Below are 24,373 nucleotides of genomic sequence, written 5' to 3' on the forward strand. Positions count from 1 at the left end.
TATTCACCAGACATTGAACCTTTGGATTTCCATTTATTTAGGTCTTTACAAAATTATCTTAGTGGAAAAAATTTCAACCCCCTGGAAGACGGTAAAAGGCACCTGGAACAGTTCTTTGCTCAAAAAAGATAAAAAGTTTTGGGAAGATGGAATTATGAAGTTGCCTGAAAAATGGCAGAAGGTAGTGGAACAAAAGTGTGAATACATTGTTCAATAAAGTTCTTGGTGAAAATGAAAAATGTGTCTTTTATTTTTACTTAAAAACCAAAACATTTTTTGGCCAACCCAATACATTTCCTAAGCTGTATCTTACCTAGACATTGGGACTCAGCTCAAATAGCATCCTCTTTTTAAGCATCTTCTGATGTCCCTTCTCCAGCTTTTGTGCTCTCACAGCATTTCTGTTCTTACTACTACTCTACCTAAAGCACTCAGCACATTCTCCTGAGTAATATAGTGATGATATCATAAAGCTATTTTTGGACCCCCTTCTATTAATAAGGGTACAAGAAGATCTTATTCATGTTGCATGTACCAAATTACCCATAAGGTTCTTTGCACTCAGAAGATATTATCAGTAGAGAATTCCAGAGAATCCAAAGTCAACATGAACTAAATGACATCTTATATGGGATTTTAATTTGAAAAGTTGATTTTTTCCTTCATCCCTGAGTAATCTGCATAGCATCTACACTGGCCCATAAACACTATCTCTCATTCTAAGATAGAGAGATAGACAGATAGATAGATAGACAGACCAATTTGTTCTGCATAAACCAAAACCTTTTTTTTTAGGCTGTCAAGGAAAAATGGTACAACAAATGACCAGGTTTCCCCACAAACACATGGCCTCTATAGCCTCAGTGGCTCCACTGGCAAAATGCTAGGCATCAGGGATCTGGTGACCCACAAAGCACTCCTCTGGAACAGACTTTTTCCCAGTTTTAGTACCTTCCCCAGTTATGCCTCCCTCCCTCGGTATAAAGCACAAGTATATTGTTTAGAGTAACAATTTTTCCCAGGCTGCATCAGACAACACGAATCTCCATAAAATGAAAGGCTCCTAATGTCTCAACGCAGAGGATTGTACCTTAGTTCAGGTCTGGGGGTGAAGCCCAAGAATCAAAATTTTAAGGTTCCCCATACTTGATTCTAATGCTAGGCAGCTTGGCAACTGCTGACTTTGTGGCGGGGGTGGGGGGGAGGAATGCACGCTCTTTGTGTAAGGAGTTAAGAGTTAAAAATATATTTAAATAGAAAACAGTAGATACGCGTGACTGTGTGTGTGTGTGTAATTGTTTAAAATAAGATTTGTAAGAATGCTCCTTGCCTGAAGCACATCTGTACTTTCAATGGCAGAAGTAGTTACTCGTGGCCCTCTTGGTAATGGAAGAAACAGAACACTATGTCTGAGTCCTAAGAATCAAGCAGGACGTGAAAGCTCTTCTCTCTACAGCCCTCCGAATCATGACTCAGCAACTATCCTGAATTCTCTCAATGACCGAGAAATTACTCTGAATTAAGCTGTTTTTTCCCAGCCACATATTCCTTGATAACTATCCAAGGCAAGCTTTTCTTTCTTTTGTAGGCCTGTTATTCAACTATTTTCTTGCTTTCCTCCTCCCCCACCCCAAGGCTGTCTCCATTGCTCATATGCTGTCCTTGCCTTTTGCCAGTGAGTTTTCATTAGTCTCTGGGTGCCCACGTCCTGCCTCCTAACTCACTTATTTCAGATACAGTCTCCAGGACTATTGCCTTTATGGTCCAAACCTTTTAATGTCAAAATTGAAACTGTACTTTTATTATTTCATTCATATTTAGAAATGTTCTCTCTAGGTCCATTAAAAAAAATGCTGATGGACCTAGAGTCTGTCATACAGAGTGAAGTAAGTCAGAAAGAGAAAGACAAATACCGTATGCTAACACATATATATGGAATCTAAGAAAAAAAAAATGTCGTGAAGAACCTAGGGGTAAGACAGGAATAAAGACACAGACCTACTGGAGAACGGACTTGAGGATATAGGGAGGGGGAAGGGTAAGCTGTGACAAAGTGAGGGAGTGGCATGGGCGTATATACACTACCAAACGTAAAAGAGATAGCTAGTGGGAAGCAGATGCATAGCACAGGGAGATCAGCTGGGTGCTTTGTGACCACCTAGACGGGTGGGATAGGGAGGGTGGGATAGGGAGGGTGGGATAGGGAGGGTGGGAGGGAGGGAGACGCAAGAGAGAAGAGATATGGGAACATATGTATATGTATAATTGATTCACTTTGTTATAAAGCAGAAACTAACACACCATTGTAAAGCAATTATACTCCAATAAAGATGTAAAAAAAAAAAAAAATGCTGATGAAGGCAATCCTTGACTCAACTCTGAACTGGCAAAGACTTCCATGCTATAATTCATCACATATATTGAATCCAGAATAAACCTCCTAAAGGGCAACTTCAATCACAAGCCTCAAGTGTCTCCTGAGGACATGTAAATTAAATTTGAGACTATGTGGCAAGCCCTCTGCGATATTCTGTGACTCCCAATCCTTATACTACAGCTAAGAAGATACCTTTATGGGTTTCCCTGGTGGCGCAGTGGTTGAGAGTCCGCCTGCCAATGCAGGAGACATGGGTTCGTGCCCCGGTCTGGGAAGATCCCACATGCCGCGGAGCGGCTGGGCCCGTGAGCCATGGACACTGAGCCTGCCCGTCCGGAGCCTGTGCTCCGCAACAGGAGAGGCCACAACAGTGAGAGGCCCGTGTACCACCAAAAAAAATAATAATAAGATACCTTTACACCTTTTGCACCAAATGGTTTCAAATCCAGAAATAGGTCAATGTTTACATAGTCATATAAATTTGATTGATCACACAGGGAATGGAGGGTAAAATGAGGTTCATTTTATAAGTAGTTTACAGTAATACCACTATCTTGAAATTAGATATCTGTATATTAAAAATACTAAAGAAAAATTTTAACTAATCTCCCTTCTTTTTGTATCTCTATAGCACTTATGGTCTAATAATATATAATGAAGTTATGTATTTTATCGTCTAACTCCTCTGACTAATGGCAAACCCATTAGGGTGGGGATTTTTTTTTCTGTTTTGCACATGATGTGTCTTCAGCACCCAAACGGTGTCTAACAAATCTCAAGTGCTTTATTGAATGAATGAACAAGTAAACTCAAAGTTATGACCCAGGAGCCAGGTGATCAAGGTTCTAATACTTGTGTGACTTTAGAAAATAATTTCACCTGCATCTAAATCAAAATGACAGATTTAGCTCCCATGTTCTCCAAGGTCTCTTTCTACTCTACGATACTAAACTTGCGATTCTAAGAAACCAGGCCAACATTTCTGTCAGAAGTAGCTCTTTCTGATAATTCAAAAAAAAAAAAAAAAAACAGACAAAAAGAACAACAGCTTGTGCAACTTCCCATCTTCCCACCCCCATATGTACATAAAGAAGGTACATGAATTATCCTAGAACTAAAGAAATGCAGCTCCCCAATAGAAAGATAGAAACTACTCCACACCAAGAAGACAACTGTGACACGATACTATCTTCAAAAGCTGTTTTCAAAGTGGATGCAGAATTTACATGATATTCAGCATGGGTGGATCAACTCTATTAAGCAAAGCAGGAAATTAACCAACAAAGGTAGAAACTATGCACCTACCACACACATGGGCCATGGCTTACCTTTCTGATACCTAATATTTACCAATATGCAATAAAACATGTTTCTGTTCCTGAAGTCATCCCTTCACCCCCACTTGCAGCTCGAGGCAGCCTGGGCTCTGACCAACATTACCTCGGGGACTTCAGAGGTGACTCGCGCCGTTGTGGATGGAGGGGCCATCCAGCCCTTGGCTGAGCTCCTGTCTTCCACTCATATGACTGTGTGTGAACAGGCAGTGTGGGTCCTTGGTAATATAGCAGATGATGGACCAGAATTCAGAGACAACGTTATCTAGAGTGATGCCATTCCACATCTGCTGACCCTGGTTTCATCAAGTATACCAGTCACATTCCTGTACAACATCGCGTGGACCTTGTCCAACCTGTGCCGGAACAAGAACCTGTACCCTTCTGATCACACAGTGAAGCAGATGTTGCCCGCCCTCTTCCACCCGTTATGGCACCCAGAGGTTCTCTCGGACAGCTGCTGGGCCCTGTCCTACCTCACCGATGGCTGCGATGCATACATCAGCCAAGTGGTGGACACAGGGGTCCTGCCCAGGCTGGTCGACTCATGAGCAGCTCAGAACTCAATGTCTTGACCCTCTCTCTGCATACTGTGGGGAACACTGTGTCACGGGGACGGACCACCAGACCCAGCTGGCCTTGGACACGGCCATCCTGGCTGTGTGGCTCCAGCTCCTCACACACCCCCACTCCTCCATCCAGAAGGAGACAGCCTGGGCCCTAAGTGATGTGGCCGCGGGACCCCGCCAGCACATCTAGCAGCTGATCACTTGCAGTGCTCTGCCTCCCTTGGTGGCTGTTCCAGAAAACGGAGAATTTAAAGCCCAGTGAGAGGCTGTCTGGACAGTGGCTAACTTCACAACTGGGGGCACCGTGGACCAGTTGATCCAGCTTGTCCAGGCTGGAGTCTTGGAGCCTCTAATAAATTTTCTCCTCATCCCAGACACCAAAATTGTTATCATCCTCAACGTCCTCTTTTTATCCTCCAGGAAGAAGAAACTGGCACAACCTTACCAGCCCGGGACCAAGATGGTGAATTCTTAAAGCACTTAACAAACACATACCAAAGCTCCACAACTCCTAAACCAGGGACCAGACCCAAAGAGTCACTTCTTTAAGAACCCCTTCCCCTTGGTGTACCACAGGTATAAAGCTTTTAAAACTGAATGATAATAAATTTTTCCACACTTTCACCTCCATCTAACAACAACAACAAAAAATGCCATGTGTAAAGGTTATGGGCAGGTAGACAAGACCTAATAGGCCATGTTAGGGATGTGGAATTTCAACCTGAAGACAATGAGAAGCCATTTCAGGGCATTAATCAGAGAAATGACATGATCTTTGCATTTTAAAAAGATTACTCTGACTGCCTTTGGAAGAAGGCTGCCCCAGATGAGATTTTCTTACAAGATGGAACTTGGCCATTTCTCTGGGTTTGTGCCCAGGAGAAAACGGGGCATGGGTAGCTTGACTTTATAATGTAACCTATGGATACCTGGTTTGTTTATTTGTTTGTTTTAATGCACTTGCATTGACCCACAGAACCACAGTTGGAGTACATCTCTTTTATTTTAGGTATGAATAGAATGGTGTTGGTAAAATTGGAATCATATGGTTAGTTTATAATTTTAAGCCTGAAGCATGGCATATGCTTGATGACATTTTTGTCATAATTTTTTGCATAATAACAAAAAGCCCCAACTGAATTTTCTTCTTTAATACACTTTAGCTTATTGCTCTTAAAGAAGAGCAAAAATCTATCCTATTCGTCTTCAATGAGTCAAGGCTGCCTCATGCACCTATGAAATGCACCATATTTTATACAGTAGATTCTCCATGAGTCAGGCGGCTCAACTTTTTCACCTCTCTACAGATGACCACGAATGACCACAAAAGTGCTAGGAGTATTGATTTGGGGGATACCAATAAATTGTAGAGGAAGCAAATTTGCAAATACAGAATTTGTGGATAATGAGAATCAACTGTATATTCCTGCATCCCAAGTTATATTGGGTCAGAGCATTTATTTCATTGTCTAATCATTTTTTTTTTTTTTTTTTTTTGCGGTACGCGAGCCTCTCACTGTTGTGGCCTCTCCCGCTGTAGAGCACAGGCTCCGGACGCGCAGGCTCAGCGGCCATGGCTCACGGGCCCAGCCACTCCGCGGCATGTGGGATCCTCCCGGACCGGGGCACGAACCCCTGTCCCCTGCATCGGCAGGCGGACTCCCAACCACTGCGCCACCAGGGAAGCCCTGTCTAATCATTTTGTTGAATTTTTTTGAGCTCTTATAAGTCACTAACCATATATAAAAGTTCTCTTTTCACTCTCTATCCACTCACCCTGAAATAAGCCTTTTTTATCTCTAAAGGAAGGATATTGCTACCATTTTATTCTTTAGTCTGTACACTCCATGAGGGCAAAAGCTTTGACTACTCTTTTCACCACCAGGTCCCTGGGGACTGGCACAGAGCTTGTCACCTAACAGTAGTCAATAAACATTGAATAATAAACTAAAGAATATTACAATATTTAGCTCTGGTTTGAAACATTTACAAATATTAAGATATTTGTTCTAAATCATTCTCAATTATATGCAAAAGTTACATATATGTGTGTGTCTGTGTTTGTGTATTTATATGTAAATACAGTTGGCTCTCTATATCCAGTTCTGCATCCTCAGATTCAACCAACTGTGAATTAAAAATACTTGGGAAAAAAAATTCCAGAAAGTTTCAAAAAGCAAAACTTGAATTTTCCACATGCTGGCAGCTATTTACATATCATTTGTATTGTATTAGGTATTATAAGTAAGCTAGAGATGAGTTAAAGTATATACAAGAGGATTGTGTAGGCTATATGCAAATACCACACCACTTTACATAAGGGACTTGAGCATCTAAGGATTTCGGTATCCATGAAAGCTCCTGAAACCAACCTGCTGTGGATATCGAGAGATGACTATATATGAACTATTTTCCCTCTCAAAATTTAGTTTATTACCATACTGAAAAGAATCATTCTAGATATACCCAAATATGTACATTTTATTTTTTAATATATGACTCTAAAATTTTATTTATGCACCTTAAAGTGATTTGTTTCTAGAAACTAAAGTTTACTAGGTTTTCCAGGGGGACTATTTATGCAACAAATATTTACTAAGCTTCTGCTACAAATAAGGTGCTTAAAGAATTTTGCAGGAATACAAATGTGAGAAAACTTTCTGACCTCAGACAGCATATAATTTACTGGAGGAGATAAGAGATTGATTTCTCTGTGAAAAAGACAGCCACTTTTTGTTCAACAAAACAAGTCACAGGGCTTCCCTGGTGGTGCAGTGGTTGAGAGTCCGCCTGCCGATGCAGGGGATGCGGGTTCGTGCCCCGGTCCGGGAAGATCCCACATGCCGCGGAGCGGCTGGGCCCGTAAGCCATGGCCGCTGAGCCTGTGCGTCTGGAGCCTGTGCTCCGCAACGGGAGAGGCCACAACAGTGAGAGGCCCGCATACCGCAAAAATCAAAACAAAACAAAAAAATCACAAAAGACAGAAAGGGGGTTCAGGGGGTTAACGTATATCGATAAATTAAAAGGCAATTTTTTTTTCTTTGAGATGTGACTTTTAACATGATATTTTTTTTTAACTTCAGATTCTGGAGAAACAATCTAAGCCTTTGAACTTCAAATTAAATCAAATAAAGTTCTTTAAAATACAGAGATAATATGATGAAAACATCTCTCTCAAGTGGTGTGTTATTTTAAAGAGAGGAACTCCACCTGAAATGTGCAACTTTCCCAGCTGTTTCAATCCTTAATTGTGGGTGGTTTCTGTGTGGGTGCAAAAATAAGGGTGGTAAAAGAAAATGGAAAACAATAATTCAATTGTCCAACTGAGAGCCATAAAAAAGTCAAATATGCTTCCTCTACAGAGTTCAAAAGAAAATGTTATTTATATAAACAATTTAGGCATTTGGAAATGTTCCACTTTAATAGAGGACTTCCTGATTTATATAACCACATTTAAGTGGGTTGTAATGAGGGTTCGTAATAACTGATGGATTTTCTTTTGATTCAGCAAATGAGAAGGTAATTTGTTTCCTAGAATTTAATAAAATCACAGGTCTTTTTTTTGAAGAGTTCAGCTGTGGTTGGTAATGGCATTGTGTCTGGTTTGCTAACTTTTTCCTAAGAGATGCCCAAGAAGAGTCTTATGGCCACACTCTACCTTATGCATACCAATATCATCAGACAAATGGTAGTAGTGATCTGTATGGATAAGTATCTGTAGCTCATAACTGAATTCTGAAGAAAATCTTTACAGAAGCATTTTCAATTTGGTAGCTTAATAGCTGAATTTTATTAGTTTAACTTGAAGAAAATAGGTGTGTTTTTTTCTTAGCTAAAATCATTTATGATCATTTAAGTGCATTTCCTGGGTGTATAAATATACTAGTTCTTTTTAACCTGAAATACTACCTTTCCATTAGACCTAACAAGATGCATCCTTGAAGTGAATGAATTTATTTGGTCAAAGATTTATGCATTTTCCTCCAGTAATTCCTCTAACAAAGAAAATGAAAAACATTTTTCAACCACTCCCTTGAAAAATGTCTTCTACTTCACACCCTCTGAGCAAGCATCAGTGATCACTCTCAGGCTTCTGTCTAGGCGATTTCACTTAACCACTGTATTACACTGATGCACACCCAGCTTCAGAGAGGTAATCTAACAACAAATATTTGCACCTGGGCAAAGCACTGCTTGCTCAGGAAGATTCAATAAAGTCCCTGTGAGTTAAAATGTCACTATTTTAAATTAATTTCCTACAGTCTCACCTTTCAACGTATTTTCCAAAATAATAGAAAAGAATTCAAAACATAAGGCACATTCCAGCCAATGCAGTATACAAAACTTGGTTCGGTTTGAGTTACCATCTGTCAATCTGTACACATAAGATTTGTAAGGGTTTAAAAAAAACCATATAACATGCTCTTCATTCTAAGAACTATTAAGCACTAACCATTATTGCTATGTGTGCATATCTGTATTCAAAGCAGAGTAAATACCTGAACACAAATACATGAGTTAAGTCAGAACTATCTGTACAATTATCAATATTATGAAATATATTTTGATCTGAATTACCTACTTCATGGACTCATTTCTCCACTCAGAGTTGGGAGCCATAACCTTAGTTGACAAGTGCTTGTACGTAGCCTGTCTCTACCACAGGAATTTTCTGTTTACGTATGTCTAAAGGAATAAGTCCCCACCTAGAATATTTACTAGCAAACTGACTCTCCTTATTGGTAAATGTTTAATCTCTTGAGTGCAAAGTTCACATTGTCCAAGACTTTCCTGAGCACTACAATAGGCCATCACACAACATCGTCAGCCAAGCTATTTATGGAAAATCACAACTGGACTTTCCAATGGTTTCCAAGATTACATAGAATGAATGAGCTTTGCCTCATATTAATGACTAATATTTTTATTGGCACCGGTTCAGCGTGACTAACAATATCTGATTTTGTTTTTAATGCAGACTTTTTTTAAGACTTGGTTAAAAGTGATTTCAAATTATAGGCACTAAATATGCATAACAAAAACCACAGCCTCAGATTCACAGTAATATCTTGGAGCTTCTACTTGTTCAAATGAACCACTGTAAAGAGTTTTCAAAAGAATAGTGTTTTATTTTCTGTAGAGATAGTTTTTTTATTTCCTACTAGTAAGGTTTTAGGGCTGATCACATGACATTAGCAATTCCCACACACATACCAGGATTAATGCAGTAGGTATTGTCTTTTGTATAATTATGGTTAAACAACGGTACATTTTGTTTCCAGTCTACCCATATAAATTTATTATTTGAGGAGGCCTGAATCTTATACCAGTTTGTAATCATTCTTTTCCCCTCCATCACCAATTTCTAACCCCCAAGCGTCCAGCCACTCAATTCCTAACTTACTCCTAACTCAGTGTCTTTACTCAGTCCAGAAAAATGAAGTAGCATAAAAAGTGGGCAGTTAGAACAGCTGTGGGAAGTTAAGTTGGATGGTCTCCCACTGGGCCAGCGCTGTGGCAGGCAGATAAAAGGAAGCAATCAAAAGTTCACAGGCAGCTCAATCATCCTTAGAGGAGGGAGGAGCAATGGCCTCTTGCTGCTGTAAGATGGAAAGGAGGTGCTCAAAGGAGAGTACAGGATGCTGCCCTGCTTCGGCAACTGACCTGCTCCCTGAGCCACAGGCATTCCCCACTGGGTCCCAGACAACTAATCCCACTTTGCTTCCTTCCAAGCCAGCACTGTCTCACTGGCACCAAAAAACAAACAAACAAACCGGCAAGCACAAGGCCAGAGGGTGGGAGCAGATGGGGACAGCTGAAGAGTGGGGCCGATTTACAGGACAGACACAGGCCTACGTGCCTAACAAACTCCCGGAACAGCTTCCACAAGTTGAGTCATCATACTGATATAGTAACAGAACCCTCTTTTCCTTACCTTGCTCAAAATGTGTTTTTTGCCCTATTCTACCGTAAGCACACTGAAAACAGACATCTTACTCATCTTCTACCCCCTCCCACCACCATAACTTATATGCAGAAAGTCTGCAAATGCCTTGACTTTACAAGTTATTTTGCACTGACACTGCTCCCTTATAAAAGATGAGCTTTTTTTGTAAGTCATCATCTTCAGTGGTTACATCAATGGTAATTCTCAAGGCTACCCTGGCTGAGAGTATTATGGCTATTATTCAGTGCTAAGAGTCACAGCTGTCCCTACTTCATTCCTCTTATTAAATCAGAGGAATAAAGAAGAAGCTGAAACTGGGGCTTCAACAAGCTACTTTTTTTTAACTTTTCATTTTATATTGGAGTATAGCCAATTAACAATGCTGTGATAGTTTCAGGGGCTCAGCAAAGCAACTCAGCGGAACATATACATGTATCCATTCTCCTTCAAACTCCAATCTAGGCCGTCACATAACATTGAGCAGAGTTCCCTGTGCTATACAGTAGGTCCTTATTGGTTTAAAGACAGCTGAAACTTTGTATCTTCCCCTGTGGAACTGAAGCTAATGAAGGTAGGTAAGGATAGTTCTTGCCCTCCATTCACACCAGCCTTACCCATTATTCTCAGGGATACATTCTTAGATCACTGTCCTTGGTACAACAGCTTGCGTTAGCCTCACAATTCCTCCATGTTTGGAATGATTATTCAGTCTTCTACTACTTCTTTATTATATACATAGTTATTTTTAACTATTTACAGTGTATTTGGGGGCTCAGTAAAAGGATAAAAAGTGCTGGATGGTGAGGATATGGGAATATATCTATAATTTTACATTGGTTGTTTCAGAAATAATTTTTGTTTATAAATCTCTGTCCTCTAAGTTAGGTTTTCCTAACAAAGCGTTGGTGTTTAAATCAAATTCCCAATAGGAGTTAAATAAGTCTCCTGATTTAAAAGTAGCGAGCCATAACATCTACCCCTATATAGTATTCACCTTCCACTCCCCAATGCTGGATTTAATTCCTCAAAGCCCTGAAAGCATTAGAACTTAATATTCAGTGCCTATCATAAGCTTTCACATACTGATCAATTTACACCTTTCCAATCTAATCTGTAAGAGCCACAACAATAACATCCATCTAGACAAAGTGGAAAGAGAGAAACAGAGCAAAGTTGAGATATCAAGTTCACCACACCGAGGGGGAAATCGCCTACCATCCATCTGCCTGCAAGGTCAAAGAGCATAATGATTAAAAACGCCCACCTCTGCCATTACTCCATGTGGCTTCAAGAAGGAATTTTAAGTAAGAAGCTTAAAGGAAATTGTGAAATATGCAGAAATATATTTATTGCACTGTTAAAAAGTAAAAGACCAACTAGAAGCAGTCTGAGTGTACTAAAGAGATTATTTCATAAATTCATGTACATGAACCTATGGAATATTTTAAAATCATAAAATCATTAAAAATTACAATATCTATAAAAACCCGGAAGTATTTGCTAGAATCCTCTTTATAAAGGAGAAGTAACAAATTATATACAATATGTAGTTATATGTAGTAAAACTATATTAATTATATTAGAAAAAGATACACATAAGTGAAAAAGTTAAGTTTATAAGGAAAATTATATCATTTATACAACAATTTAACCAAAGGTTTACCATGAGTCAGACCCTGGGTCAGGTGCTAAAGTGAAATGATTGAAAGCAAAAAAAAAGAAAAGATCTGGCCTCTGCCTTCTTGGATTTTACAGTCTCATTACTAAGTGAAAATAATTGCTGTTATGTGAGCATGTGGGTGTTCTTTCTTTCTTCTAAATAATAATGCTACTATATTAGTATTTTAGTAATATAACCAAGGCTTTTGTCTGGTGAGGTGTATTCCAAAGCCAATGTTGGGGGCTAGACATTTATGACACAAACGTCATGAAATGGCACACAGGATGACAATTGTTCCAGCTGTCAGTGTCACGCGATCACTGATGCTGGCCTTCCGCGGGTGTCCTGTAAAGAGGAGGAAGTCACGCTGCCTGAGGCCCAGGTGGCAGCCCTCTCCCTCCTTCCTAGGGGCTCCCTACCTACACCTCAGCCAAGTCAGGCTCAGCCGCCTCTCCCCACAGACCTGAGGGCGTATAGAGCCCCTCATGATCCCAAGACCAGCCCCCTCCACACCCCCTCAGCATACCTAACACTCCTAAAGGAGCAGACAAATCAAGCAACCACCTGGCACAGCTCCTCTGGAAGAGGCCAGCTGGGCCATGTGACGACTGCACAACACGCACCCCACACCAGAAACAGCTTGTGTGAGGGCTGTGCACGTGATTTCTCCAGATGGAACTTTTGTGAATGTAACAAGCTAAAGCCACACAATGAATTGGAAACTCATTCGGCTTATCTTCTCCTGAGAGCTCTTTCCTTTCACAGCTAGGTTTGGACCTGACACTTTAGGTTTTCGAAAACAATAAAAATGTATTTTTTAGAAATACATATATAACTGACAAAACTATATAAGAAAAAGAAAAGGCAGAGGAAGGAGAGGAACATGATTGTGGAGAAGCATGTCAGGGATTCCAAAGCCCTGCTACTCAAAGAGAGGTCCGTGGACTACTGACACCGACATCACCTTCAAGTGCGTTACAAACACAGAATCACACACTCCATCTGAGACCTTCTGAATCATAGTCTGCACTTAATGAGATCTCCAGGTGTATCATATACACATTTAAGTTTGGGAGTCACTATTCTAAATGCTTGTAATATTCTATTTTTACCTGGAAGGTAAGTACACTTAGCATATTATTCTCTCAAATGTATGCACATATTTTATAGTCTTCTGATTGTGTGACTCTAATCCAGCCTACAAACGGACCCCATGTCTACAAACTGTCATGTAGGGATTGTTAAAATGTGGGGAAAAGAATGCTACATGAATCTGATCTTCAAACGGTAAAAACTCAGATACAGATAAAACTTGAGACCACATAACCCAACCTCTTCACTTATGGGAAATGAAACCATCTGATTCAGGAAGGGGTATACCTTCACCAGGGTCAGATTGCTAAATATCTGTGGCAAAATCATATGAGGGCTCAAGTCTCCTGATCCCCAGTAATGTTCTGTGTCCTACACTAATACTGGTTAATACGTCCTGACTGATTTTTTTTTCTTTATAAACAAATACTAAAATTAAAAGAGAAATCAGTATTAAGTTTAAAAAAAAAGTAAGCTAATTCTTAAACCAGTACCTTGTATATTTGATGGCAGATGACCAATATGTATTTGTCTGAATGAATGATTCACTTTGAGGCAAAGAAAAACAGTGTTATCCACATCTTCTCAAAGGGCTGAGCTGAATTATAGAATGGTTAAGTAATTACCTTATGGAAAAAACCACAGAGCTCAATTTTAAAACAATTCATAATACTCTCCGCAGAAACCAAAAATTCGCCCTTATGCTTTTATCAAAGTCAGAATATTTGACATATTTGGTATTTGGGTGTGTGAATCTGTTTGATTTCAATCAAGTCATTATCTGAAGTAAGACTTTTAAAATGATTACTTAGAATACTGAAAAATATCACAACTCACCAATACTAATTTCATCATCTGTTTCAGCATCACCAATACATTCAAACTGGAAATCTTGCAGTGACTGGGAAAATTTCTGTACTGCCATAGACAGATCTGTAATTAAAAGTTTAAAAAAAACCCATAAGTTGAAGGTACAATACCATGGAATACTCAAGAGTTTCCACATGTATTTACATAACTTTGCTGCTAATGCTATATTGACCAGAACCTTTTTAAATACCAGCTTGACAAATTTAAGCAGAATTTAAAGAGACTACTAAAGAAATATTTTAGGGATTAGATCTGCTCTGCTTCCAAAGCAGATTTGTCCCTTTAAGAAAGTTTTGGTGCCAGTTGTGTATTATCTGGAAGCCAATTTCCCAAAGCCTTTATCAAAGAATTACCATTCATTCCCTATAAATGGAGCATTTATTAAAAAAGAAGAAGAAGGAATGCTACCAGGTTACTGGTGGCAAAAAAAAAGAAAAGTAGCGAACCTTTGATTAGAAAGGGTTACCGATGTTATTCTATACAGACAGGGAATGTGGAGCAGATAGGGAATGTGTTTTTACCAATAAACACATTCTCATTCTAAGGTGAAAGGCCACGAGAAAAGTTGTTTACGAATAACCTTGTGATTTATAGGAAATCTCAAGCTAAACATACTCCTCAGTCCTGACTTCAGTCTGAACAAATTCCAGAGAGTGACTAAATCCAGAAGAAGAATTCTTCCTTAATCATGGAGAGAATAAAGAAAAGCCCAGAATAATGAGAAGTAAATTCCTGGGAGGCAAAAGCCTAGGATGCAACCTAACAGTGACTAAGAATGCAGACTCTGGAGCCAAGACGGCCTGGGTTGAAATCCAAGTCCTACCATTTACTCATTATGTGACCCTGGGCAAATTTTTTTAACTCCTCTGGGCCTCTATTTCCTCATCTGTAAAGACTGAATAACAATAGTATAACCACTTCATAGAGCTGTTTTGAGGACTAAGTAAGGTAACATTTGCAAAGTGTTTAGAACAGAACCTGGCACTTAATAAGCACTATTTATGTTTGTTAAATAAAATTAAATCAATCTGACAGTGCAGCATCAGGGAAGCTTTAGAGGTCCCACCTCTCAGAGCTACTGTGATCTTCCATGCTAACCCTTCACAGAAGTCTATGCCCGTAGGAAACACATGTTTATGGAAGTCTGTCTACACTTTATTTAATGTTATCTCCCATCATTCAATTCTGATACCTTGAATGCTTAACATTTAATTCAAGCAATAGGACTTGACAAAGATTCTCTCCTTGGCCAATCTTCAGTCGGGTTCCTCTGAGACCTCTTCTTGACTATGCCTCTACTTTGGCTCTCTGTCCTCACTGGGCCTACATAGACCAGTTTTAGCAAAAATCCTGCCAAGTCAGTTTAGAGAATATCTAAACTGATATCTGATCAAATTCCCCATCCCCCACCTTTGATGCTTAAGCCCTTGACCTGCCTTCACCAAGAATCCTCTGAACCTTTACATCTTCTCCTCTTAGTAACTTTCCATCCACTGACAGCACCCCCTAGCCCCGCCACCCAACATGCTCCTCGGCTATAAATCCACATTTGTTCTTGTTGCATTCAGGGTAGAGCCTGAACTCTCTCCCCTATTGTGACACTCTCGACATCTACAGCATCCGACCTGAATAAAGTCCTCCTTATGATTTTAACTAGCATCAGAATCATTTTTCTTTAAGAGAACAATTATGGCCCGATGCCTAGACGTGACACCAGGACTTAATGTGGTAACCCACCACTCATGAAACTGCAAGCCCAGGTACCAATCACAGTAAGCACCCATGAGTGAACAGGTCTCCAAACAAGGTCACTTACTGCACCATGTGAATCAAGAACTCACCAACACCCTCACCAACAGGAATTCTGAAGACCACAGGTCTTGAGCCTCAGAGAGGCTTTTAACATACACACACACACACACACACACACACACACACACAGACTGAGATTTTTTTAAATCTTGTTTGAAAAAATAAATTGTGCTCTGGAAAGAGGGTATTACTACTCACAGACTAACACCTCTTCCCAAAAGAGGGGTAGAACTTTGGTGCCAGCTGCACATTCTACTTAAGAGGTACTTTGGATTTAGGAGAATAGAAAGGTCTATCAGCTTAAGAATGGTTCTGCTTTGGGCTCTCAGGAAGAAAGATGAAAAGAGCCTCCTTAGTGGATTGTTAGTCAATGAGAAAAACAAAGCCTTCATCAGAACTAGACTTCACCAATTGGCTGTGAGGCCCTAGACAAATCATTCACCCTTCACAAGACCTGGTTTTCTTACCTATGGAACAGAGAAGGAATACTCATCTCACAGGTTGTTATAAAAACTAAATGAGGTCTGTGCCTGGTACAGGCTAGGCAACTTAATAAATGGCATCAGTTGTTATCATTCAAGCCCAGCTCAAAAGGTGGGAAAGTTGACTGGCCTTCCAGACAGAAGGGACCCATGCATGCAAAAGTATGCATTTATCTGACATTGCATAGCTCTGGCTAAGGGTAAAGAAATCATAACACATATCAAATGTTATGAGAAGACACACACACACACAAAAAAATCAGACTCCTAGGATAATTTTTAAGCCAAACTGTGTGCAGGTACTCTCCGTGAGAAAGGGACAAAACATTCCATTTAACGTTTATTTTTCCATGTACAATATAGAGGCCTTATGCTAAACTGGATTTGAAGTCACAGATGGAATTCCTAAAGCAGAGTGGGGGTAGTAGGTAATATGCGCAGATCAGGATGCTTAGGAATTCTGTAACAGATAGCCTTCCTTCTCTCCCCTCATCACCACAAGTTCCTCTGAGTTTCCCCTCAAACTCAAGGAGATACCTGGAAGCTTTCTCCTAGGGCGGGGGTCCCCAACCCCCAGGCCAGGACTGGTAGTTGTCTGTGGCCTGTTAGGAACCGGGCTGCACAGCAGGAGGTGAGACACAGGCGAGCAAGCGAAGCTTCATCTGTATTTACAGCCACTCCTCATCACTCCCATTACCTCCTGAGCTCCGCCTCCTGTCAGGTCAGCGGTGGCATTCGATTCTCATAGGAGCTCGAACCCTACTGTGAACTGTGCACACGAGGGATCTAGGCTGCGCACTCCTTATGAGACTCTAATCCCTGATGATCTGGCTGGGGAGAGGCTGCAGATACAGATTATCATTAGCAGAGAGGTTTGACTGCACAGAGATCATAATAAATCATTTGCTTGCAGACTCATATCAAAGCCCTATCACTGAGTGGCAAGTGAAAACAAGCTCAGGGCTCCCACTGATTCTGCATTATGGTGAGATATATAATTATTTCATTATATATTACGATGTAATAATAATAGAAATAAAAAGTACACAATAAATGTAATGTGCTTGAATCATCCTGAAACCATCCCCCCTACCCCGGTCTGTGGAAAAATTGTCTTCCATGAAACCGGTCCCTGGTGCCAAAAAGGTTGGGGACCGCTGTCCTAGGGAACTCCTGACATAAAACCCCACAACCAAACATTTCTTCCCAGACCATTCTTTGCTTCCCATGGCCTTGCTCCTTGACTGAGAAAGGTAAGCTGCTTCGTCCTTTCACAGAGATCTCAGTGAGTACACTGTAAAAATTCCCATGCCTGAACAAAAACACAGGAGCCCACTGTCCATATAGCCAAGGGATTGAGAGTATGAGCTCTAGTGGCAGATGAAATGGGTTAGCTTCCCGCTTCTACTAACCAGCGGCATGATCATGGCAGCCTTCATAACCTCTCTGTACCTCATCTGTTAAGTGGAACAGAACCCATCTCTCAGGGTTATTGTGAGGAGTAAATGAGTTAATACAGATGAAGCATTTAGACATACAGCTAAGCACTTAAAACGTGTTGGCTGTTTCCCTGTTGCAAGTCTCAGAAAAGAAAGGAAAAGGGAAAATTTGAGGAATGAAGGTGGCAGCTGTAAGGCCTTAGACAGCCTTGGAAAGTACTCAATAAAACAGTCTGTTGATTGCAATTTCAAATTCTCTCTTGGTGCACTGCAATCATGCCGTGACAGAGACTACCTGATTATTCAGTATTTCTGTGTAAGAGATGGGTGTCTATTTCAATGCTGGATAGAATCAAGAATTCATGAATGATCTTCATGAAGCATAATGAGACAGGACTATACACGAAAATATGCTTCTCAACTAGTTCAGATAATCCCAAAAATAAAGGGGAAGTTTGAAAAACGACTTATTTTCAACTTCAAGTGTCATGAGTTCTTGATTTTCCTTTTGTTTGTTCTCATTTTCCAACAACCAAAGTAATGATGAGGTCAAAAATGTGACCAAAGTAAAGAACTTATGGTATTTTCTGGCAGTCATATGAATCCATCTGAAAAATGAGGAATCCAGTTCACACTTCTAATTTTGGCTCCATCTCCCACTGAGTGCAGTTCTGAACTAGAAAGAACAACACCTTTCACTGACTTATAACTCCATGGAACACACTCTTCCCTAATTGTCTAAGATTTCTAAACAATGGTCAGATGCACAAAAGAGAAGTACTGGTACTAAATCCTTGTAAATTAAATTGATTCACATCCAGTTATATAGACCTTGAATTTAAGACCTAATTCAGTTCTTAAAGTTTACTGTTGAATTTTAAAGTACCAAATTGTGTAATGACAGAATCTACATTTCTCTTAAATACAAAAAGAAAGATCAAATGTATAAAGCATGACAAGCAGGGAATCTAGCATAGGCAAGACTGTCTCTTTCTCCCTGTTCCTACTCAACTATTAGAACATGAAGACAAACAAGGAAAAAATCCCAGTCGGAGACACCCTGGCTATCTATATTCAAGATGAAGGTGGAGGAGTAACATTTACTAGGGGTCAAAGCTGTACATAGTAAAGATGCTGCAAGTATCACTCGTATCATATCCTTTCTATTTACCTAATGAGTTAAGCATAGGGTGTCTTCACATGTATTCACATTATAACTTGGAAGAATTACAGTAGGCTTTAATTAGTCAGCAATGTTTTTATATCAAAGAGTTAACCCGTAGCACCCACGATTAGATGATGCTAATGAAGCACTAAAACTTCATTTCGTTAGAAACACTTCAACCTCATTAGAGAAACTTTTAAAAAACAGTAAATATTTAATTACAACTCTTCTTACACAGACTTAAGAGCTAGAGTTACCTGTTACTTTAGAAGTGTCAATGGAATTACTTTTACAATGTTAGCTATATTTATCTCAGAACAAGTACAACCAGCCAGTCCATTGGTTTAAGGCAGTTTTTCTTGAAATCTGGCTGCTCTGGGATGAGATTTTACAGTGCAGAAGGAACACAGGATGAAGCCATGGGAATACAAAGGTAAGAACAGAATATATCCCTCCCTCAAAAGGGCACAGTCCTATACGGACATGAGGTATGTAAATAAATCATATCAGAGGACAATGGATAAAGTCTCCGACAGAGGCTAGTAATAACAACATCACCGCAGACAGTACTTACTATGTGCCTGATACTTACCCAAGAACTTAAGGTAAACTAAAACCATTAATCCTCACAACAGCCTCATGAAGTAGATACCATCACTCCCATTTTACAGATGAAGGAACTGAGGCATAGAGAGGTTAAGTGACATCCCCAAGGTTGCTCAAGCTAGTAAATAACAGCAAGGATTTTGACCCAGGGAGCCTGGCTCCAGAGTCCCCACTTAACCGCACTGCCAGATGGCTCTGTGCACAGAGGTAACAAATAAGAAGGCACAATCGGTCCAGCTGGAGTGCATGGGGGAAGGCTCCTCAGAGGATTCAATGAAGACAAGAACCTGAAAGATGTGACAACACACCAGGCAAGGCCACATTAACAAAATGTCCAAAAGCTTTCAAAAGGCAGCTTCTACCTACACATCCAAACACCTCTATCATGACTCACATCAAGCTGAGTACCACCGGCAACAGACCATCCAGTCTCTTGTACCTATTTTTATATTGTTATTCCACCTCCTTAGGATAGACTCTTCTCCCAAGTTCTCTTTCAAGTCTCTCTCTCAAGTCCCCATTTCCTCCAAAAAGGTCTTCCCGATCCCTTTCAATGTGGCATTATTGCCTCCTTTATACCTCCTACTACATGTTGTGACGCTCTTGCTGTGCTTTCTTTATTTTACCTTTTATCAAGTTATTCATAAACCTAGGTTATCCACCTTATTTTAGATAGTGTTTTAAAGGTAGAAAACTTTATCATCAATGAACACTACCCAAGTATCCACTACCATATCTTGTATACAATTAGAGCTCAACTGTTGAAACCATTAATTTCTGCAAGGTGGATAAATACCTAAGCCTTCCAGATCTAAAATATGAGTTATCCACTTTCCAATACAAGAAGCTTTCATATACATTCACAATAACAATAGCAATGGTGTCGGTAAGATGTTTTACTCTTTCAAAGTTCTTATGTATTTTTCTTAATTCTCACACAAAGCTATGAGGGCTGAAACTCTGAAAAGTTAGGTAATAACTTAATTTGCCCAGAGTCTAAGAGCTTGACTCCAACCTGGACTGCTTCCCAAATTGGATGTTCTTTCTACTACATACCATAGCTACTTCCCAAAGAGTAACAAGCATTAAAACCAGGGAGCATGTGACCTTTAGACAACATCTAATTAATCCCTTACCTGCTGTATAAAATCTAAGATAGTAAGACTCTCTGTACTGAGCTATATGAGAGTGAGCTAGGTATGCTTATTAGCCTGGAATAAGCTACAAGCAAACATATATTAGATGGTCTAAAAGTCAAAGGAAATGCACATTCTTTCTTGTACTTTCTAGTGCCACAAGATAACTGAATAATGTTCTAGGTGTTAAGCTTCTTAAAGGTAGGTATATATTCTTCATCTCTCTTCACCATTAGTGCCCAAAAGAAAGCAGACAGAAAAGAGAACAAAGGGACCAGGAAAAGTTTACACCAACTACCAATGCATTCATAACATAAGAATCCACCATAGATAAATTACTGAAAAGCTTATGGTACTGGGAACATGAATATCACTGCAAGCCTTAATAATAAACAAACCATACATTATATAGGAGAATACGTCACGGAATTACCAAATAAGCCTTGGCTTTTAATACCTGCAGTTATGCTTTTAATGTTCTCTCAGAGAGCTGCAAATGTCAGATTGTTAGACGGAGAAAAGTCAGAGGAAAAGAACACGGGGTTTGTGGCAAAGTATAAGAAAGAAACACAATGAGAACTTCTTGTCAGTAAGAATCATTCCTATGGCTCTTATTTGAACAAAGTTTGAAAATGTCTACTTTGCTATTTTCTACTTTACATAAATGACTAGAAAATCATGGTTATCCAATATTATTAAAGAAAGTCTTCCTAAAGAAGGTCCAAGACAAAGCTTGGTACTTATATGTTGAGGTGAAGTGAAATTAACTGACTGACTTGTAATAATGGAATCAAGGAATTCTCTTTCCTTGAAGCCCTAGAGAAACACTGCCGTGTCCATGGGAGGTGAATGGAGACAATCACCAGAGGGCAACGGGGCACGGATGTTATTCTTCATCCCCCTGGAAATGCAAAAGGCACAGACTACACTAGGCCACTAAATTAACTTGTTGTATTCTAGGATGGAACAACATGATTGTTTTGGCATGGTAAAACAAATTAGCCTAGCTCTAGACAGCCTCATTCATTTCCACACCAGGTATGCATTCAGGGTTATGTGAGGGATGTGCTCAGATAGGGGAAAAAAATCCTTCCTTAGAATCAATCATTCTTTCATGTCATGGACTAAGTGTGCACAAGACTCAGACAGACATGGACACCAATCCACCACTTACTGAAATATGGCTTAGAGCAAGCACTTAGCTTCTCTAAGTCTCAGGTTCTTCATGTACAAAAGGAAGATACTAATCCCTTACAAAACTGTCATGAATATTATGTGAAATGGACTTAGCACAGGGCCTGGTAAAGAACAGAAACTTGAAATTCTGGTTCTCAACAAATGTTAACTATTAAACCACTATTTATTATGATGGCAAGTGCAGAATATGAAATATTTTCATTGTAAGCATAACATATTTAATCTGTGTATTAAATTACTATCTTCAGGAGAGGTTCAGCAAAAATAAATAGTGGTACTGGCCTCTAATGAAGACCAAGCAGTTTGTAATCCCATAAATGGTATGTGTTTGGCAAGCAGTTCCAGAAGATTCCAGCCTAAAAACAACAAACAGGAACCAACACTTGGCCAGATTTTATCCATAGTTTCTATAAAGCTACAAATTCCATAAAAATTAAAAATGAAAAACCACAAAGACTTCACTATTGCTACAACACAATTTAAAAATAGAAAGCTGAAAGGATGAAATAAATCACCCATCTTCCTACCCTGGGGGAAAAACTTGGTGGGGGGGGTGCGGGGGACAGGGGGAAGGGGAGGCGAAGAAAACAATGGCACACTGCAGTTTCTCTGGATTTTTCTTCCTGCTTCAATAAGCATTCCTTTGAGATTTCTCTTCCTCATACTCTTTCCTTCAGGAAAGATAAACCTATCTTTAGACACCTTGTTTTAACTCAATACATGTTTTCTTTTAAAAAGTACTACTTATGGGGCTTCCCTGGTGGCGCAGTGGTTGAGAGTCCACCTGACGATGCAGGGGAAGCGGGTTCGTGCCCCGGTCCGGGAAGATCCCACATGCCGCGGAGCGGCTGGGCGCGTGAGCCATGGCCGCTGAGCCTGCGTGTCCGGAGCCTGTGCTCCGCAACGGGAGAGGCCACAACAGTGAGAGGCCCGTGTACCGCAAAAAAAAAAAAGTAAAAAGTACTACTTATGTATCTATATGCAGGCAACTCCTAAGTGGAGATTTAAGTTTAGATACTGGAATTCCAAACAAAATTTTATAAAATATCCCACTTGACTTTTTTGATTTAACTAAAAAATATTGAGTTATCCAGCATGGAGGACCTTGCAGGTTTCCTAGGCTTCTCAGCAACACTGGTTATGGCCTGGCATGCTTTCCTGGACTTCCTGGTCTATCTTCCCACACATGACCTCTTCCTTAGTCCAATCATTGTTTTCTGGGCATTTACAACTTATGCTCTTATTAACAGATTTGGTAATGGAAAGTGTTTAGTGTTCTAGCTTCACTTCTAGCCCTCTTTTCTCTTGACCACCTGAAGTATCTTTCTGCCCAAGATAATGACTCTGGAAGAGCATTTTGTGTTACCTTATCTTTCATGTCACCTATCAGCCTATTTCCAACTCTTAAAACTTACTTCCCTTTTCCATCAGCTCCTTCTTGGTATCATATGACAAACACATTTGTGATAAAATCATGATTTGACTAGTTTAATCTCCTTTTTAAAGCATCACACTAAATTATTACCTACTAGGCAAGTCAAGCATATCATCTTTCCTCTATGATTTTTAGGCCATCATTTTTCTCAAACTGGTCTTTGTACCTTCAATGTTCCAGCCAAACAGAACAATCTAAACTTCTGTTCTCCCAGCATCCACAGGGTCATTCTTCATGTTGGAAACAGCCCTTTGTCTCTGCTGTGACCTTCAATTGCCTTCAAATGAATCAATACTCACAGTTCCACTGTGAAGCTGGATTATACCTTACAAGAGCAGCTGGCTATACTTGAGGATGGTACCTGGAGCTTCCTTTAGTTCTTTTAAAGCAGCTTTAAGACCTGCCTCTTTCTAGATTAATCTGAAAGCCCCACCCTAAATAATCCAACCAGGGCAACACATTTGCTGTTTGACAGATACCAAATACTGACATGCTTTATGGCACACAGCAGTGTGCCAGGAGTTCAGAAAGCCATGAATACTTTCAGTGTATCTTCTGGTGCCACAACATTTATTAGAAAACTAAAGAGAAGGAAGTGAAGTAGTTTTATCCTGTTTTACATTTTTTTTAAATGCCAGTATAGCAGAATTTATATGAAGTAACTTGTATCTTGTTACTTCCATTGAGGCAGCCAGTTTGGGTCATGTTTCCAGACTATTGAGAGTACATTTTCCCCCTCATCTGATAGAAAATTCTGAGAAGTACTATACTACTGTAATCTAGCTCCTTTTTGAATGTCTACTGATGTACCCTACATTATAATTTTATTATATTATATATATATTTGTGTGTAAGTCCCATTACCCTCATCAAACATTAAGCCCGTGATGGGCAGAGAACCTCTTCAGTCTTTATTGCCTTCAGCATAGGGCCTTGAAAATAAGGGGCTGTCAAATAGAATAGAATGCAAAAATTCAGAGTATTTAGAAAAGGTAAAGTTAGGCCTTTCTAGGACTGGCAAAGAGCAATTAGAGATAAAAAGCCAGGTGGTTAGACTCAGACCCGGATCTAGCTATAAAAGGGGCTATGGAAACAGAGGCGCCCCAGCAAACAAACACACCTGAGGATCTGGACATCAAGTCAAGTAGATGAGATCGGAGGGCCAGAGGGAATGGCTAAAAGGTTCTTTCATTTAGGATCTGTTGGTTAGCTTTGCAAAAAGCAAAGCAGTGGAAGCTGACAGAAGCAGCCT

General features: G+C 39.9%; 1 protein-coding gene and 1 pseudogene across 1 annotated transcript in view; one reads left to right on the forward strand and one right to left on the reverse strand.

Moving 5' to 3' along the window:
• ARHGAP42 (Rho GTPase activating protein 42) overlaps positions 1-24,373 on the reverse strand; it is a 281,197-nt gene that overhangs the window by 197,384 nt on the left and 59,440 nt on the right. Inside the window, exon 2 of the mRNA XM_065881548.1 lies at positions 13,817-13,912. Within this exon, the coding sequence (XP_065737620.1) occupies positions 13,817-13,912 (96 nt within the window). The remainder of the gene's footprint in view (positions 1-13,816; positions 13,913-24,373) is intronic.
• Positions 3,744-4,829, forward strand: LOC136126401 (importin subunit alpha-8-like; annotated as a pseudogene).

The sequence above is a fragment of the Phocoena phocoena genome, chromosome 8, assembly GCF_963924675.1.
Source record: "Phocoena phocoena chromosome 8, mPhoPho1.1, whole genome shotgun sequence".
NCBI classification, from domain to species: domain Eukaryota; kingdom Metazoa; phylum Chordata; class Mammalia; order Artiodactyla; family Phocoenidae; genus Phocoena; species Phocoena phocoena.